Source organism: Dendropsophus ebraccatus, chromosome 2 (genome assembly GCF_027789765.1).
Source record: "Dendropsophus ebraccatus isolate aDenEbr1 chromosome 2, aDenEbr1.pat, whole genome shotgun sequence".
Lineage (NCBI taxonomy): Eukaryota > Metazoa > Chordata > Amphibia > Anura > Hylidae > Dendropsophus > Dendropsophus ebraccatus.
The window spans coordinates 3,279,055-3,298,326 of NC_091455.1; the positions used below are offsets into that span (position 1 = coordinate 3,279,055).

General features: G+C 51.8%; 1 protein-coding gene across 21 annotated transcripts in view; it reads left to right on the top strand.

Moving 5' to 3' along the window:
* The window catches only part of PLEC (plectin), a 297,784-nt gene that overhangs the window by 138,490 nt on the left and 140,022 nt on the right, over window positions 1-19,272 (top strand). Inside the window, exon 1 of one of the 21 annotated variants that reach the window (XM_069956884.1) lies at window positions 15,887-16,094. The exons of 19 other annotated variants lie outside the window; for them this stretch is intronic. In XM_069956884.1, the coding sequence (XP_069812985.1) occupies window positions 15,950-16,094 (145 nt within the window). In that variant the 5' untranslated portion in view covers window positions 15,887-15,949. Of the gene's footprint in view, window positions 1-15,886; window positions 16,095-19,272 lie in introns of those variants that run through there. One more of the 21 variants, XM_069956885.1, reaches the window with a different exon arrangement.

The window sequence follows — 19,272 nt, forward strand, 5'->3', positions numbered from 1 at the left end:
ATGCCCATATATACAGGAGAAGTGGTACTGTGCAATGTGTATATATACAGAAGTGGTACTGTGCAATGTCCATATATACAGGAGAAGTGGTACTGTACAATGTGTATATATACAGGAGAAGTGGTACTGTGCAATGCCCATATATACAGGAGAAGTGGTACTGTGCAATGCCCATATATACAGGAGAAGTGGTACTGTGCAATGCCCATATATACAGGAGAAGTGGTACTGTGCAATGGCCATATATACAGGAGAAGTGGTACTGTGCAATGTCCATATATACAGGAGAAGTGGTACTGTACAATGTGTATATATACAGGAGAAGTGGTACTGTGCACTGTCCATATATACAGGAGAAGTGGTACTGTGCAATGTCCATATATACAGGAGAAGTGGTACTGTGCAATGTGTATATATACAGGAGAAGTGGTACTGTGCAATGCCCATATATACAGGAGAAGTGGTACTGTGCAATGGCCATATATACAGGAGAAGTGGTACTGTGCAATGTCCATATATACAGGAGAAGTGGTACTGTGCACTGTCCATATATACAGGAGAAGTGGTACTGTGCAATGTGTATATATACAGGAGAAGTGGTACTGTGCACTGTCCATATATACAGGAGAAGTGGTACTGTGCAATGTCCATATATACAGGAGAAGTGGTACTGTGCAATGTGTATATATACAGGAGAAGTGGTACTGTGCAATGTCCATATATACAGGAGAAGTGGTACTGTGCACTGTCCATATATACAGGAGAAGTGGTACTGTGCACTGTCCATATATACAGGAGAAGTGGTACTGTGCAATGTGTATATATACAGGAGAAGTGGTACTGTGCAATGTCCATATATACAGGAGAAGTAGTACTGTGCAATGTCCATATATACAGGAGAAGTGGTACTGTGCAATGTGTATATATATATACAGGAGAAGTGGTACTGTGCAATGTCCATATATACAGGAGAAGTAGTACTGTGCAATGTCCATATATACAGGAGAAGTGGTACTGTGCAATGTGTATATATATACAGGAGAAGTGGTACTGTGCAATGTCCATATATACAGGAGAAGTGGTACTGTGCAATGTGTATATATATATACAGGAGAAGTGGTACTGTGCAATGTCCATATATACAGGAGAAGTGGTACTGTGCAATGTGTATATATATACAGGAGAAGTGGTACTGTGCAATGTCCATATATACAGGAGAAGTGGTACTGTGCAATGTGTATATATATATACAGGAGAAGTGCTACTGTGCAATGTGTATATATATACAGGAGAAGTGGTACTGTGCAATGTCCATATATACAGAAGTGGTACTGTGCAATGTCCATATATACAACTGAGGGTTTGGGGGGAGATGGGGGGTGGGGGGGACGCTGTTAACCCTCTCATCCCTGCCTGTAGTTGTGGATCTCCCCTCACGTGTGCAGTGTTCACTCCGGCGGTCACCATGACTCACCAGCGGGCAGACACAGGAAGCGCCCCACCCTGCGGACAGGCTGCGCTGGCATCGGGGGCCGCTCTGGCAGAACACGTGGAAAATGAGAACTGATGCCGAACCCCGGCCTGTGCTGCCAGATTACCCCTGTATATAGAGCTGTGCTGCCAGATTACCCCTGTATATAGAGCTGTGCTGCCAGATTACCCCTGTATATAGGCCTGTGCTGCCAGGTTATCCCTGTATATAGGCCTGTGCTGCCAGGTTACCCCTGTATATAGGCCTGTGCTGCCAAATAATCCCTGTATATAGGCCTGTGCTGCCAGGTTATCCCTGTATATAGGCCTGTGCTGCCAGATAATCCCTGTATATAGGTCTGTGCTGCCAGATAATCCCTGTATATAGGCCTGTGCTGCCAGATTACCCCTGTATATAGGCCTGTGCTGCCAGGTTATCCCTGTATATAGGCCTGTGCTGCCAGATTACCCCTGTATATAGGCCTGTGCTGCCAGGTTATCGCTGTATATAGGCCTGTGCTGCCAGATTATCCCTGTATATAGGCCTGTGCTGCCAGATTATCCCTGTATATAGGCCTGTGCTGCCAGGTTATCCCTGTATATAGGGCTGTGCTGCCAGATTACCCCTGTATATAGGCCTGTGCTGCCAGATTATCCCTGTATATAGGGCTGTGCTGCCAGATTACCCCAGTATATAGGCCTGTGCTGCCAGATTACCCCTGTATATAGGCCTGTGCTGCCAGGTTATCCCTGTATATAGAGATGTGCTGCCAGATTACCCCTGTATATAGGCCTGTGCTGCCAGATTACCCCTGTGTATAGGCGTGTGCTGCCAGATTACCCCTGTATATAGGCCTGTGCTGCCAGATTATCCCTGTATATAATCCTGTGCTGCCAGATTATCCCTGTATATAGAGATGTGCTGCCAGATTACCCCTGTATATAGGGCTGTGCTGCCAGATTACCCCTGTATATAGGGCTGTGCTGCCAGATTACCCCTGTATATAGAGCTGTGCTGCCAGGTTATCCCTGTATATAGGCCTGTGCTGCCAGGTTACCCCTGTATATAGGCCTGTGCTGCCAGGTTATCCCTGTATATAGAGCTGTGCTGCCAGGTTACCCCTGTATATAGGCCTGTGCTGCCAGATTACCCCTGTATATAGGCCTGTACTGCCAGATTATCCCTGTATATAGGCCTGTGCTGCCAGATTACCCCTGTATATAGGCCTGTGCTGCCAGATTACCCCTGTATATAGGCCTGTGCTGCCAGATTACCCCTGTATATAGGCCTGTGCTGCCAGATTACCCCTGTATATAGGCCTGTGCTGCCAGATTACCCCTGTATATAGGCCTGTGCTGCCAGGTTACCCCTGTATATAGGCCTGTGCTGCCAGGTTACCCCTGTATATAGGCCTGTGCTGCCAGATTACCCCTGTATATAGGCCTGTGCTGCCAGATTACCCCTGTATATAGGCCTGTGCTGCCAGATTACCCCTGTATATAGGCCTGTGCTTTCAGATTATCCCTGTATATAGAGTTGTGCTGCCAGATTATCCCTGTATATAGAGCTGTGCTGCCAGGTTATCCCTGTATATAGGCCTGTGCTGCCAGATTATCCCTGTATATAGAGCTGTGCTGCCAGATTCCCCCTGTATATAGGCCTGTGCTGCCAGATTACCCCTGTATATAGGCCTGTGCTGCCAGATTACCCCTGTATATAGAGCTGTGCTGCCAGATTACCCCGGTATATAGAGCTGTGCTGCCAGGTTATCCCTGTATATAGGCCTGTGCTGCCAGGTTATCCCTGTATATAGAGCTGTGCTGCCAGGTTACCCCTGTATATAGAGCTGTGCTGCCAGGTTATCCCTGTATATAGGCCTGTGCTGCCAGATTACCCCGGTATATAGAGCTGTGCTGCCAGGTTATCCCTGTATATAGAGCTGTGCTGCCAGGTTATCCCTGTATATAGGCCTGTGCTGCCAGAATACCCCTGTATATAGGCCTGTGCTGCCAGGTTATCCATGTATATAGGCCTGTGCTGCCAGGTTACCCCTGTATATAGGGCTGTGCTGCCAGATTACCCCTGTATATAGAGCTGTGCTGCCAGATTACCCCTGTATATAGGCCTGTGCTGCCAGGTTACCCCTGTATATAGGCCTGTGCTGCCAGGTTACCTCTGTATATAGGCCTGTGCTGCCAGGTTACCCCAGTATATAGGCCTGTGCTGCCAGGTTATCCCTGTATATAGAGCTGTGCTGCCAAATTACCCCTTTATATAGGGCTGTGCTGCCAGGTTACCCCTGTATATAGGGCTGTGCTGCCAGATTACCCCTGTATATAGGCCTGTGCTGCCAGATTACCCCTGTATATAGGCCTGTGCTGCCAAATTACCCCTTTATATAGGGCTGTGCTGCCAGGTTACCCCTGTATATAGGGCTGTGCTGCCAGATTACCCCTGTATATAGAGCTGTGCTGCCAGATTCCCCCTGTATATAGAGCTGTGCTGCCAGATTATCCCTGTATATAGGCCTGTGCTGCCAGATTACCCCTGTATATAGGCCTGTGCTGCCAAGTTATCCCTGTATATTGAGCTGTGCTGCCAGATTACCCCTGTATATAGGCCTGTGCTGCCAAGTTATCCCTGTATATTGAGCTGTGCTGCCAGATTACCCCTGTATATAGGCCTGTGCTGCCAGATTACCCCTGTATATAGGCCTGTGCTGCCAGGTTATCCCTGTATATAGAGCTGTGCTGCCAGATTCCCCCTGTATATAGAGCTGTGCTGCCAGATTACCCCTGTATATAGGGCTGTGCTGCCAGATTATCCCTGTATATAGGCCTGTGCTGCCAGATTACCCCTGTATATAGGCCTGTGCTGCCAAGTTATCCCTGTATATTGAGATGTGCTGCCAGATTACCCCTGTATATAGGCCTGTGCTGCCAAGTTATCCCTGTATATTGAGCTGTGCTGCCAGATTACCCCTGTATATAGGCCTGTGCTGCCAGATTACCCCTGTATATAGGCCTGTGCTGCCAGATTACCCCTGTATATAGAGCTGTGCTGCCAGATTACCCCTGTATATAGGCCTGTGCTGCCAGATTACCCCTGTATATAGGCCTGTGCTGCCAAGTTATCCCTGTATATAGAGCTGTGCTGTCAGATTACCCCTGTATATAGGGCTGTTCTGCCAGATTATCCCTGTATATAGGCCTGTACTGCCAGATTATCCCTGTATATAGGCCTGTGCTGCCAGATTATCCCTGTATATAGAGCTGTGCTGCCAGATTACCCCTGTATATAGAGCTGTGCTGCCAGATTATCCGTGTATATAGGCCTGTGCTGCCAGATTATCCTGTATATAGAGCTGTGCTGCCAGATTACCCCTGTATATAGGCCTGTGCAGTAAGAGGTTAGGCGTGTGGCCGTGGTGATCGTGGTGTATTACGCATAGGTGGCACCGCGCTCCGTAGATGATTTAATAGACGGCCGTTCTGTAGACCTGTGACTCTCCACTATGATTCCAGCGGTCAGGGCATGCTGGGAGTTGTAGTTCTGCCAGCTGGGAGGGCTCCACGTAGTGTCTGCCGGTGATTCATCCTCCCCCTCCTCCTCATTTTTGGAATTTTCCATCCCGGCTGCTTTTTATTTTCTAAAATAACTGGAAAAAGTAAGGCGAGCGTGAAAACCGCGGAGGGGTGCGGCCACCGCCACAAGCATGGAGGGCTCCCCGTACACTTATATACTGGGCCTCATAGTGGGGGGCGGGGGACGCCCATGTGCTGACCAGATGCAGCCATGTGGACAGACCTGGCCCTGCCTGAACAATGGCGGCTGTGTGCAGAGGTCAGAGGTCACCATGCCAGTCCTGAGCCCTTATCACAGTGACCATGGAAACCTGAGGGGCCCAGTGCAGGTATGACACACCCCAGCAGAGGGATGTCGCCTGTCTATGTCCAAAATATACAGTCACAGCTCCCATAGCAACCAGTCACCGCTACCATATTTATCAATTACGGCTCCCATAGCAACCAGTCACAGCACCCATAACAACCAGTCACAGCTCCCATAACAATCAGTCACCGCTCCCATAGCAACCAGTCACAGCACCCATAACAACCAGTCACAGCTCCCATAACAATCAGTCACCGCTCCCATAGCAACCAGTCACAGCTCCCATAACAATCAGTCACCGCTCCCATAGCAACCAGTCACAGCTCCCATAACAACCAGTCACAGCTCCCATAACAATCAGTCACCGCTCCCATAGCAACCAGTCACAGCACCCATAACAACCAGTCACAGCTCCCATAACAATCAGTCACCGCTCCCATAGCAACCAGTCACAGCTCCCATAACAATCAGTCACAGCTCCCATAACAATCAGTCACCGCTCCCATAACAATCAGTCACCGCTCCCATAACAACCAGTCACCGTTCCCATAGCAACCAGTCACAGCTCCCATAACAATCAGTCACCGCTCCCATAGCAACTAGTCACAACTCCCATAACAACTTCTTTAGCAACCAGTCACCGCTCCCATAGCAACCAGTCACAACTTCTATAGCAACCAGTCACAGTTCCCATAACAACTAGGCACAGTTCCCATAGCAACCAGTAACCGCTCCCATAGCAACCAGTCACAACTTCTATAGCAACCAGTCACAGTTCCCATAACAACTAGGCACAGTTCCCATAGCAACCAGTAACAGCTCCCATAGCAACCAGTCACAGCTCCCATAGCAAACGTTACCAGCTCCAGTAGCGATGTATGCCCACCCCCCAGTATAGATGTATCTTCCTCAGTATAGATGTATCCCCTCCCAGTATAGATGTATCCCCTCCCAGTATAGAGGCATTCCCCAGTATAGATGTACCCCTCTGTCAGTATAGATGTATCCCCTCCCTGTATAGATGTATACTTTCCCAGTATAGAGGCATTCCCCAGTATAGATGTATCCCCTCCCATTATAGATGTATCCCCTCCCAGTATAGAGGCATTCCCCAGTATAGATGCATTCCCTCCCAGTATAGAGGTATCATCCAGTATACATGTGTCCACTCCCAGTATAGATGTATCCCCTCCCAATATAGATGTATCCCCTCCCAGTTTAGATGTATCCCCTCCCAGTACAGATGTATCCCCTCCCAATATAGATGTATCCCCTCCCAGTATAGATGTATACCCCAGTATAGATGTATCCCCTCCCAATATAGATGTATCCCCTCCCAGTACAGATGTATCCCCTCCCAGTACAGATGTATCCCCTCCCAATATAGATGTATACCCCTCCCAGAATAGTTGTATCCCCTCCCATTATAGAGGTATCACCCAGTATAGATGTGTCCACTCCCAGTATAGATGTATCCCCTCCCAGTATAGATGTATACCCCAGTATAGATGTATACCCCAGTATAGATGTATCCCCTCCCAATATAGATGTATACCCTCCCAGTATAGAGGTATCACCCAGTATAGATGTGTCCACTCCCAGTATAGATGTGTCCACTCCCAGTATAGATGTATCCCCTCCTAATATAGATGTATCCCCTCCCAGTATAGATGTATCCCCTCCCAGTATAGATGTATCCCCTCCCAGTATAGATGTATCCCCTCCCAGTACAGATGTATCCCCTCCCAGTACAGATGTATCCCCTCCCAGTACAGATGTATCCCCTCCCAGTACAGATGTATCCCCTCCCAGTATAGATGTATCCCCTCCCAGTACAGATGTATCCCCTCCCAGTATAGATGTATCCCCTCCCAGTACAGATGTATGCCCTCCCATTATAGATAGATCCCCCCAGTATAGTTGCATCCTCCCCCAGTAAAGCTAAATCCCCAGTATAGACGTATACCCCCCTCTGTATACCACTCTGCTCCGCCCCTCTTGTGTGCTCCTCCCACCGCTGCCAGTTTGGCTTTGTTTCTGTTACGTTAATTGAGGAGATTTTCCGGTTTTTATGTAAATAACGGTGATCCTGATAAACAGACCATGTGACACCCCAACAACCAATCAGAGCTCAGCATCTCTGCCTGCAGTCACTGAATGAGATCAAACACAGCGGGGGGTACCGTATTACAGCTGGAGCAGGCTGTAGTGTCTTTCCTAGGGGTGTACCGTATTACTGCTGGAGCAGGCTGTAGTGTCTCTCCTAGGGGTGTACCGTATTACAGTTGGAGCAGGCTGTAGTGTCTCCTAGGGGTGTAATGTATTACAGCTGGAGCAGGCTGTAGTGTCTCTCCTAGGGGTGTACCGTATTACTGCTGGAGCAGGCTGTAGTGTCTCTCCTAGGGGTGTACCGTATTACAGCTGGAGCAGACTGTAGTGTTTCCTAGGGGTGTACCGTATTACAGCTGGAGCAGGCTGTAGTGTCTCTCCTCGTGGTGTACCGTATTACAGCTGGAGCAGGCTGTAGTGTCTCTCCTAGGGGTGTACCGTATTACAGCTGGAGCAGGCTGTAGTGTCTCCTAGGGGTGTAATGTATTACAGCTGGAGCAGGCTGTAGTGTCTCCTAGGGGTGTACCGTATTACTGCTGGAGCAGGCTGTAGTGTCTCTCCTAGGGGTGTACCGTATTACAGTTGGAGCAGGCTGTAGTGTCTCTCCTAGGGGTGTACCGTATTACAGCTGGAGCAGGCTGTAGTGTCTCCTAGGGGTGTAATGTATTACAGCTGGAGCAGGCTGTAGTGTCTCCTAGGGGTGTACCGTATTACTGCTGGAGCAGGCTGTAGTGTCTCTCCTAGGGGTGTACCGTATTACAGCTGGAGCAGACTGTAGTGTTTCCTAGGGGTGTACCGTATTACAGCTGGAGCAGGCTGTAGTGTCTCTCCTCGTGGTGTACCGTATTACAGCTGGAGCAGGCTGTAGTGTCTCTCCTCGTGGTGTACCGTATTACAGCTGGAGCAGACTGTAGTGTTTCCTAGGTGTGTACCGTATTACAGCTGGAGCAGGCTGTAGTGTCTCTCCTAGGGGTGTACCGTATTACTGCTGGAGCAGGCTGTAGTGTCTCTCCTAGGGGTGTACCGTATTACAGCTGGAGCAGACTGTAGCGTTTCCTAGGGGTGTACCGTATTACAGCTGGAGCAGGCTGTAGTGTCTCCTAGGGGTGTAATGTATTACAGCTGGAGCAGGCTGTAGTGTCTCTCCTAGGGGTGTAATGTATTACAGCTGGAGCAGACTGTAGTGTTTCCTAGGGGTGTACCGTATTACAGCTGGAGCAGGCTGTAGTGTCTCCTAGGGGTGTAATGTATTACAGCTGGAGCAGGCTGTAGTGTCTCCTAGGGGTGTACCGTATTACAGCTGGAGCAGGCTGTAGTGTCTCTCCTAGGGGTGTACCGTATTACTGCTGGAGCAGGCTGTAGTGTCTCTCCTAGGGGTGTACCGTATTACAGCTGGAGCAGACTGTAGTGTTTCCTAGGTGTGTACCGTATTACAGCTGGAGCAGGCTGTAGTGTCTCCTAGGGGTGTACCGTATTACAGCTGGAGCAGGCTGTAGTGTCTCTCCTAGGGGTGTACCGTATTACAGCTGGAGCAGACTGTAGTGTTTCCTAGGGGTGTACCGTATTACAGCTGGAGCAGGCTGTAGTGTCTCCTAGGGGTGTAATGTATTACAGCTGGAGCAGGCTGTAGTGTCTCTCCTAGGGGTGTAATGTATTACAGCTGGAGCAGACTGTAGTGTTTCCTAGGGGTGTACCGTATTACAGCTGGAGCAGGCTGTAGTGTCTCCTAGGGGTGTAATGTATTACAGCTGGAGCAGGCTGTAGTGTCTCCTAGGGGTGTACCGTATTACAGCTGGAGCAGGCTGTAGTGTCTCTCCTAGGGGTGTACCGTATTACAGCTGGAGCAGGCTGTGGTGTCTCCTAGGGGTGTACCGTATTACAGCTGGAGCAGGCTGTAGTGTCTTTCCTAGGGGTGTACCGTATTACAGTTGGAGCAGGCTGTAGTGTCTCTCCTAGAGGTGTAACGTATTACAGCTGGAGCAGGCTGTAGTGTCTCCTAGGTGTGTACCGTATTACTGCTGGAGCAGGCTGTAGTGTCTCCTAGGGGTGTACCGTATTACAGCTGGAGCAGGCTGTAGTGTCTCCGAGGGGTGTAATGTATTACAGCTGGAGCAGGCTGTAGTGTCTCCTAGGGGTGTACCGTATTACAGCTGGAGCAGGCTGTAGTGTCTCCTAGGGGTGTACCGTATTACAGTTGGAGCAGGCTGTAGTGTCTCTCCTAGGGGTGTACCGTATTACAGCTGGAGCAGGCTGTAGTGTCTCCTAGGGGTGTAATGTATTACAGCTGGAGCAGGCTGTAGTGTCTCCTAGGGGTGTAATGTATTACAGTTGGAGCAGGCTGTAGTGTCTCTCCTAGGGGTGTACCGTATTACAGCTGGAGCAGGCTGTAGTGTCTCCTAGGGGTGTACCGTATTACAGCTGGAGCAGGCTGTAGTGTCTCCTAGGGGTGTACCGTATTACAGCTGGAGCAGGCTGTAGTGTCTCCTAGGGGTGTACCGTATTACAGCTGGAGCAGGCTGTAGTGTCTCCTAGGGGTGTACCATATTACAGCTGGAGCAGGCTGTAGTGTCTCTCCTAGGGGTGTAATGTATTACTGCTGGAGCAGGCTGTAGTGTCTCCTAGGGGTGTACCGTATTACAGCTGGAGCAGGCTGTAGTGTCTCCTAGGGGTGTACCGTATTACAGCTGGAGCAGGCTGTAGTGTCTCTCCTAGGGGTGTACCGTATTACAGCTGGAGCAGACTGTAGTGTTTCCTAGGGGTGTACCGTATTACAGCTGGAGCAGGCTGTAGTGTCTCCTAGGGGTGTAATGTATTACAGCTGGAGCAGGCTGTAGTGTCTCCTAGGTGTGTACCGTATTACAGTTGGAGCAGGCTGTAGTGTCTCCTAGGGGTGTACCGTATTACAGTTGGAGCAGGCTGTAGTGTCTCCTAGGGGTGTAATGTATTACAGCTGGGGCAGGCTGTAGTGTCTCCTAGGTGTGTACCGTATTACAGCTGGAGCAGGCTGTAGTGTCTCCTAGGGGTGTAATGTATTACAGCTGGAGCAGGCTGTAGTGTCTCCTAGGGGTGTACCGTTTTACAGCTGGAGCAGGCTGTAGTGTCTCTCCTAGGGGTGTACCATATTACAGCTGGAGCAGGCTGTAGTGTCTCCTAGGGGGTATACCGTATTACAGTTGGAGCAGGCTGTAGTGCCTCCTAGGGGTGTACCGTATTACAGTTGGAGCAGGCTGTAGTGTCTCCTAGGGGTGTACCGTATTACAGTTGGAGCAGGCTGTAGTGTCTCCTAGGGGTGTAATGTATTACAGCTGGAGCAGGCTGTAGTGTCTCTCCTAGGGGTGTACCGTATTACAGCTGGAGCAGGCTGTAGTGTCTCTCCTAGGGGTGTACCGTATTACAGCCGGAGCAGGCTGTAGTGTCTCCTAGGTGTGTACCGTATTACTGCTGGAGTAGGCTGTAGTGTCTCCTAGGTGTGTACCGTATTACAGCTGGAGCAGGCTGTAGTGTCTCCTAGGGGTGTAATGTATTACAGCTGGAGCAGGCTGTAGTGTCTCCTAGGTGTGTACTGTAATACTGCTGGAGCAGGCTGTAGTGTCTCCTAGGTGTGTACTGTATTACAGCTGGAGCAGGCTGTAGTGTCTCTCTCCTAGGGGTGTACTGTATTACAGCTGGAGCAGGCTGTAGTGTCTCTCTCCTGGGGGTGTACCGTATTACAGCTGGAGCAGGCTGTAGTGTCTCCTAGGTGTGTACCGTATTACAGCTGGAGCAGGCTGTAGTGTCTTATAGGGGTGTACCATGTTACTGCTGGAGCAAGCTGTAGTGTCTCTCCTAGGGGTGTACCATATTACAGCTGGAGCAGGCTGTAGTGTCTCCTAGGGGTGTACCGTATTACAGTTGGAGCAGGCTGTAGTGTCTCTCCTAGGGGTGTACCGTATTACAGCTGGAGCAGGCTGTGGTGTCTCTCCTGGGTGTGTACCGTATTACAGCTAGAGCAGACTGTAGTGTCTCTCCTAGGGGCGGAGTGTATAGTATCAGTTACAGTTGTAGTAGGCTATGGTGTCTCTCCTGGGGGTATACCATATAACAGCTGGATCAGGCTGTAGTGTCTCTTCCAGGGGTGTACCTTATTACAGCTTGAGCAGACTGTAGTGTCTCTCCCAGAGATCTAACGTATTACTGCTGGAGCAAGCTGTAGTGTCTCCTAGGGTGTGTACCGTATCACAGCTGGAGCAGGCTGTAGTGTCTCCTAGGGGTGAATGGTATCAGTTACAGTTGCAGCAGGCTGTAGTTTCTCTCTTAGGGGTGTACCGTATTACAGTTGGAGCAGGCTGTAGTATCTCTCCTTGGGGCAGGGTGTAAGGTATCAGTTACAGTTGCAGCAGGCTGTAGTGTCTCTCCTGGGAGTGTACCGTATTACAGCTGGAGCAGGCTGTAGTGTCTTATAGGGGTGTACCATGTTACAGCTGGAGCAGGCTGTGGTGTCTCTCCTAGGGGTGTACTGTATTACAGCTGGAGCAGGCTGTGGTGTCTCTCCTACGGGTGTACTGTATTACAGATGGAGCAGGCTGTAGTGTCTCTCCTCGGAGCAGGGTATATAGTATCAGTTACAGCTGGAGCAGGCTGTAGTGTCTCTCCTCGGGGCAGGGTGTATGGTATCAGTTACAGCTGGAGCAGGCTGTAGTGTCTCTCCTCGGGGCAGGGTGTATGGTATCAGTTACAGCTGGAGCAGGCTGTAGTGTCTCTCCTCGGAGCAGAGTGTATGGTATTAGTTACAGTTGGAGCAGGCTGTAGTGTCTCTCCTCGGAGCAGAGTGTATGGTATTAGTTACAGTTGGAGCAGGCTGTAGTGTCTCTCCTCGGGGCATGGTGTATGGTATTAGTTACAGTTGGAGCAGGCTGTAGTGTCTCTCCTCGGAGCAGAGTGTATGGTATTAGTTACAGTTGGAGCAGGCTGTAGTGTCTCTCCTCGGAGCAGGGTGTATGGTATCAGTTACAGTTGGAGCAGGCTGTAGTGTCTCTCCTCGGGGCGGGGTGTATGTGGTATTAGTTACAGTTGGAGCAGGCTTTAGTGTCTCTCCTCGGAGCAGGGTGTATGGTATTAGTTACAGTTGGAGCAGGCTGTAGTGTCTCCCCTCCGGGTGGGGTGTATGGTATCAGTTACAGTTGGAGCAGGCTGTAGTGTCTCTCCTCGGAGCAGGGTGTATGGTATCAGTTACAGTTGGAGCAGGCTGTAGTGTCTCTCCTCGGGGCAGGGTGTATGGTATCAGTTACAGTTGGAGCAGGCTGTAGTGTCTCTCCTCGGAGCAGGGTGTATGGTATCAGTTACAGCTGGAGCAGGCTGTAGTGTCTCTCCTCGGGGCAGGGTGTATGGTATTAGTTACAGTTGGAGCAGGCTGTAGTGTCTCTCCTCGGAGCAGGGTGTATGGTATCAGTTACAGTTGGAGCAGGCTGTAGTGTCTCTCCTCGGGGCAGGGTGTATGGTATCAGTTACAGTTGGAGCAGGCTGTAGTGTCTCTCCTCGGGGCAGGGTGTATGGTATTAGTTACAGTTGGAGCAGGCTGTAGTGTCTCTCCTCGGGGCAGGGTGTATGGTATTAGTTACAGTTGGAGCAGGCTGTAGTGTCTCTCCTCGGAGCAGGGTGTATGTGGTATTAGTTACAGTTGGGGCGGGGTGTATGGTATCAGTTACAGTTGGAGCAGGCTGTAGTGTCTCTCCTCAGGGCAGGGTGTATGTGGTATTAGTTACAGTTGGGGCGGGGTGTATGGTATCAGTTACAGTTGGAGCAGGCTGTAGTTTCTCTCCTTGGAGCAGGGTGTATGGTATCAGTTACAGTTGGAGCAGGCTGTAGTGTCTCTCCTTGGAGCAGGGTGTATGGTATTAGTTACAGTTGGAGCAGGCTGTAGTGTCTCTCCTCGGAGCAGGGTGTATGGTATTAGTTACAGTTGGAGCAGGCTGTAGTGTCTCTCCTCGGAGCAGGGTGTATGGTATTAGTTACAGTTGGAGCAGGCTGTAGTGTCTCTCCTCAGGGCAGGGTGTATGTGGTATTAGTTACAGTTGGAGCAGGCTGTAGTGTCTCCCCTCGGGGCGGGGTGTATGGTATTAGTTACAGTTGGAGCAGGCTGTAGTGTCTCCCCTCCGGGTGGGGTGTATGGTATCAGTTACAGTTGGAGCAGGCTGTAGTGTCTCTCCTCGGAGCAGGGTGTATGGTATCAGTTACAGTTGGAGCAGGCTGTAGTGTCTCTCCTCGGGGCAGGGTGTATGGTATCAGTTACAGTTGGAGCAGGCTGTAGTGTCTCTCCTCGGAGCAGGGTGTATGGTATCAGTTACAGCTGGAGCAGGCTGTAGTGTCTCTCCTCGGAGCAGGGTGTATGGTATCAGTTACAGCTGGAGCAGGCTGTAGTGTCTCTCCTCGGGGCAGGGTGTATGGTATTAGTTACAGTTGGAGCAGGCTGTAGTGTCTCTCCTCGGGGCAGGGTGTATGGTATCAGTTACAGTTGGAGCAGGCTGTAGTGTCTCTCCTCGGGGCAGGGTGTATGGTATTAGTTACAGTTGGAGCAGGCTGTAGTGTCTCTCCTCGGGGCAGGGTGTATGGTATTAGTTACAGTTGGAGCAGGCTGTAGTGTCTCTCCTCGGAGCAGGGTGTATGTGGTATTAGTTACAGTTGGGGCGGGGTGTATGGTATCAGTTACAGTTGGAGCAGGCTGTAGTTTCTCTCCTTGGAGCAGGGTGTATGGTATCAGTTACAGTTGGAGCAGGCTGTAGTGTCTCTCCTTGGAGCAGGGTGTATGGTATTAGTTACAGTTGGAGCAGGCTGTAGTGTCTCTCCTCGGAGCAGGGTGTATGGTATTAGTTACAGTTGGAGCAGGCTGTAGTGTCTCTCCTCGGAGCAGGGTGTATGGTATTAGTTACAGTTGGAGCAGGCTGTAGTGTCTCTCCTCGGAGCAGGGTGTATGGTATTAGTTACAGTTGGAGCAGGCTGTAGTGTCTCCCCTCGGGGCGGGGTGTATGGTATTAGTTACAGTTGGAGCAGGCTGTAGTGTCTCTCCTCGGGGCGGGGTGTATGGTATCAGTTACAGTTGGAGCAGGCTGTAGTGTCTCTCCTCGGAGCAGGGTGTATGGTATCAGTTACAGTTGGAGCAGGCTGTAGTGTCTCTCCTCGGAGCAGGGTGTATGGTATTAGTTACAGTTGGAGCAGGCTGTAGTTTCTCTCCTCGGGGCAGGGTGTATGGTATTAGTTACAGTTGGAGCAGGCTGTAGTGTCTCTCCTCGGGGCGGGGTGTATGTGGTATTAGTTACAGTTGGAGCAGGCTGTAGTGTCTCTCCTCGGGGCGGGGTGTATGTGGTATCAGTTACAGTTGGAGCAGGCTGTAGTGTCTCTCCTCGGGGCTGGGTGTATGGTATCAGTTACAGTTGGAGCAGGCTGTAGTGTCTCTCCTTGGAGCAGGGTGTATGGTATCAGTTACAGTTGGAGCAGGCTGTAGTGTCTCTCCTTGGAGCAGGGTGTATGGTATTAGTTACAGTTGGAGCAGGCTGTAGTGTCTCTCCTCGGAGCAGGGTGTATGGTATTAGTTACAGTTGGAGCAGGCTGTAGTGTCTCTCCTCGGAGCAGGGTGTATGGTATTAGTTACAGTTGGAGCAGGCTGTAGTGTCTCTCCTCGGAGCAGGGTGTATGGTATTAGTTACAGTTGGAGCAGGCTGTAGTGTCTCCCCTCGGGGCGGGGTGTATGGTATTAGTTACAGTTGGAGCAGGCTGTAGTGTCTCTCCTCGGGGCGGGGTGTATGGTATCAGTTACAGTTGGAGCAGGCTGTAGTGTCTCTCCTCGGAGCAGGGTGTATGGTATCAGTTACAGTTGGAGCAGGCTGTAGTGTCTCTCCTCGGAGCAGGGTGTATGGTATTAGTTACAGTTGGAGCAGGCTGTAGTTTCTCTCCTCGGGGCAGGGTGTATGGTATTAGTTACAGTTGGAGCAGGCTGTAGTGTCTCTCCTCGGAGCAGGGTGTATGGTATCAGTTACAGTTGGAGCAGGCTGTAGTGTCTCTCCTCGGGGCAGGGTGTATGGTATTAGTTACAGTTGGAGCAGGCTGTAGTGTCTCTCCTCGGGGCGGGGTGTATGTGGTATTAGTTACAGTTGGAGCAGGCTGTAGTGTCTCTCCTCGGGGCGGGGTGTATGTGGTATCAGTTACAGTTGGAGCAGGCTGTAGTGTCTCTCCTCGGGGCGGGGTGTATGGTATCAGTTACAGTTGGAGCAGGCTGTAGTGTCTCTCCTCGGAGCAGGGTGTATGTGGTATCAGTTACAGTTGGAGCAGGCTGTAGTGTCTCTCCTCGGGGCGGGGTGTGGGCGGTTGCTCGGCACTCTGGATGGGCGTAGACGTTTCCACAGTGAGTGGAGGGAGGGGGAGCTGCCTGTACACAACGCTCTGCAGCTCCCGGCCCGGGGTCGCTGCTCAGGTGACGGTTTGGTGCCTCATCCCTGGTAAAGCATTATGGCGGACTGGGTGGGACGTCCGACCACCTCCACCTGGTACTACACCTTTAAGAGGGAGATGCTTCTGGAGCGCTCTGATTGGGTGGACGGAAATTCGGAGCAGGAGCGGAAAAGTCACCTGTACAAGAAGCTCTGCTGTGTAGGTGGGTGCCGACCCCGATCACCCCCAGCTGCCAGTCACTGGGGCCACACATCAGCTGCCAGTCACTGGGGCCACACATCAGCTGCCAGTCACTGGGGCCACACATCAGCTGCCAGTCACTGGGGCCACAAATCACCTCCTGCTGCCAGACACCAGGGCCACACATCAGCTGCCAGTCACTGGGGCCACACATCAGCTGCCAGTCACTGGGGCCACAAATCACCTCCTGCTGCCAGACACCAGGGCCACACATCACCCCTCTGCTGCCAGACACCAGGGCCACACATCACCTCCTGCTGCCAGACACCGGCCCCACACATCACCTCCTGCTGCCAGACACCGGGGCCACACATCAGCTGCCAGTCACTGGGGCCACAAATCACCTCCTGCTGCCAGACACCAGGGCCACACATCACCTCCTGCTGCCAGACACCGGCCCCACACATCACCTCCTGCTGCCAGACACCGGGGCCACACATCAGCTGCCAGTCACTGGGGCCACAAATCACCTCCTGCTGCCAGACACCAGGGCCACACATCACCTCCTGCTGCCAGACACCAGGGCCACACATCACCTCCTGCTGCCAGACACCGGGGCCACACATCACCTCCTGCTGCCAGACACCAGGGCCACACATCACCTCCTGCTGCCAGACACCGGGGCCACACATCACCTCCTGCTGCCAGACACCGGGGCCACACATCACCTCCTGCTGCCAGACACCAGCCCCACATCACCTCCTGCTGCCAGACACCAGGGCCACACATCACCTCCTGCTGCCAGACACCGGGGCCACACATCACCTCCTGCTGCCAGACACCAGGGCCACACATCACCTCCTGCTGCCAGACACCGGGGCCACACATCACTTTCTATTGCTGCCAGACACCGGGACCACACATCACCTCCTGCTGCCAGACACTGGGGCCACACATCAGTTCATGCTGCCAGACACCAGGGCCACACATCACCCCTATGCTGCAAGTCACTGGGGCCACACATAATCTCCTATATTGCCAGACACCTGGGCCAACACCTGGGCCACACATTACTTCCTTCTGCCAGACACCGGGGCCACACACCACCTCCTGCTGCCAGACACCGGCCCCACACATCACCTCCTGCTGTCATAGTCCGGGGCCACACATCACCTCCTGCTGCCAGACACCGGCCCCGCACATCACCTCCTGCTGTCATAGACCGGGGCCACACATCACCTCCTGCTGCCAGACACCGGCCCCACACATCACCCCTATGCTGCCAGACACCAGGGCCACACATCACCCCTCTGCTGCCAGACACCGGGGCCACACATCACCCCTCTGCTGCCAGACACTGGCCCCACACATCACCCCTATGCTGCCAGACACCGGGGCCACACGTTACCCCTATGCTGCCAGACACCAGGGCCACACATCACCCCTCTGCTGCCAGACACCGGGGCCACACATCACCCCTCTGCTGCCAGACACCGGCCCCACACATCACCCCTATGCTGCCAGACACCGGCCCCACACATCACCCCTATGCTGCCAGACACCGGGGCCACACATCACCCCTCTGCTGCCAGACACTGGCCCCACACATCACCCCTATGCTGCCAGACACTGGGGCCACACGTTACCCCTATGCTGCCAGACACCAGGGCCACACATCACCCCTCTGCTGCCAGACACCGGGGCCACACATCACCCCTCTGCTGCCAGACACCGGCCCCACACATCACCCCTATGCTGCCAGACACCGGCCCCACACATCACCCCTATGCTGCCAGACACCGGGGCCACACGTTACCCCTATGCTGCCAGACACCGGGGCCACACGTTACCCCTATGCTGCCAGACACCAGGGCCACACGTTACCCCTATGCTGCCAGACACCAGGGCCACACGTTACCCCTATGCTGCCAGACACCAGGGCCACACGTTACCCCTATGCTGCCAGACACCAGGGCCACACGTTACCCCTATGCTGCCAGACACCAGGGCCACACGTTACCCCTATGCTGCCAGACACCAGGGCCACACGTTACCCCTATGCTGCCAGACACCAGGGCCACACGTTACCCCTATGCTGCCAGACACCAGGGCCACACGTTACCCCTATGCTGCCAGACACCAGGGCCACACATCACTTCCTTTTTTTTTTTTTATCAGATCTTTCTTATTGAAACAAAACGTTTTTTTACAAACACAAACAGTGTTCTATTTTCTCCCTCCCCCCCCCCCCCCCCCAAACAAAACAAAAGGAATATGCATATAACAATTAATTATGTAGGTAGCCAAGACAAGTAAGGAAAACCAAGCTTCTAATGCAGGTCCACATGGATAGTGTATTATCAAGGGGCGTCCCCCAGCCGTGCTCATCCAGCAGCAGACAAAATAAACTGAAAGAAAAAAGGAAAGTAGATGAGGCTGGTATGTTTGCCTTCTAACACTGTGAAAAAGGTGATCCACATTAGTCAGTCGCCAGCTCTCCTAGCAAAATGAGCCTGCCGCTCCGCAAGAAGGAGAAAGGCCTCAAACGGATTCCTTCAAAGGAGTCTAGAAGAAACACCAGGGGCGTCTATCCCGGGCCCCCACACAGACTCAAACTTCTTCATAGCTTTCCTTTTTTTGTATACCCCTTCTCCAGGCGGATAATGCTATTAAGTTTGGCAATTAGTTCTGCAACTGTAGGTGCGGTAGGTTGTATCCAGTGTTTGGCTGTCAATTTACGGGCTTGGTAAAGGACTCTACTAATCGCCAGTTCTATACCCGAGGGCTCCTCGTCCTCACTTATCAAACCCAGGACACATTTCAGCGGTTCCAAAGGTACTGCAATCCCAAAGACACGTCTTATTAGAGCCACCACCTCCCGCCAGTAATTCTCCAACTCCACATAAGGTGGATAATGTGGGCATCTCCCATGCCGCATCGGGGGCAGTTTGAGTCTGTGCGGACGCCTATTCTAAAAAGAAACAAAGGGGTTCTGTACACTCTATGGACCAGGAACAGCTGGGAGAGTCTGTGTGCCTCGGAAATCGTTAATTTAGGCGTCATAGCTAAAACAGTAGACCATTGGTCATCCGTTATGGGACCCACATCCATCTCCCTCTGCTCCTTGATCGTCAGAGGTCTACTGGACATAAGAGTCCAAGAGCGCCCCGTAAATAAGAGTAATCATACCTTTAGAATCT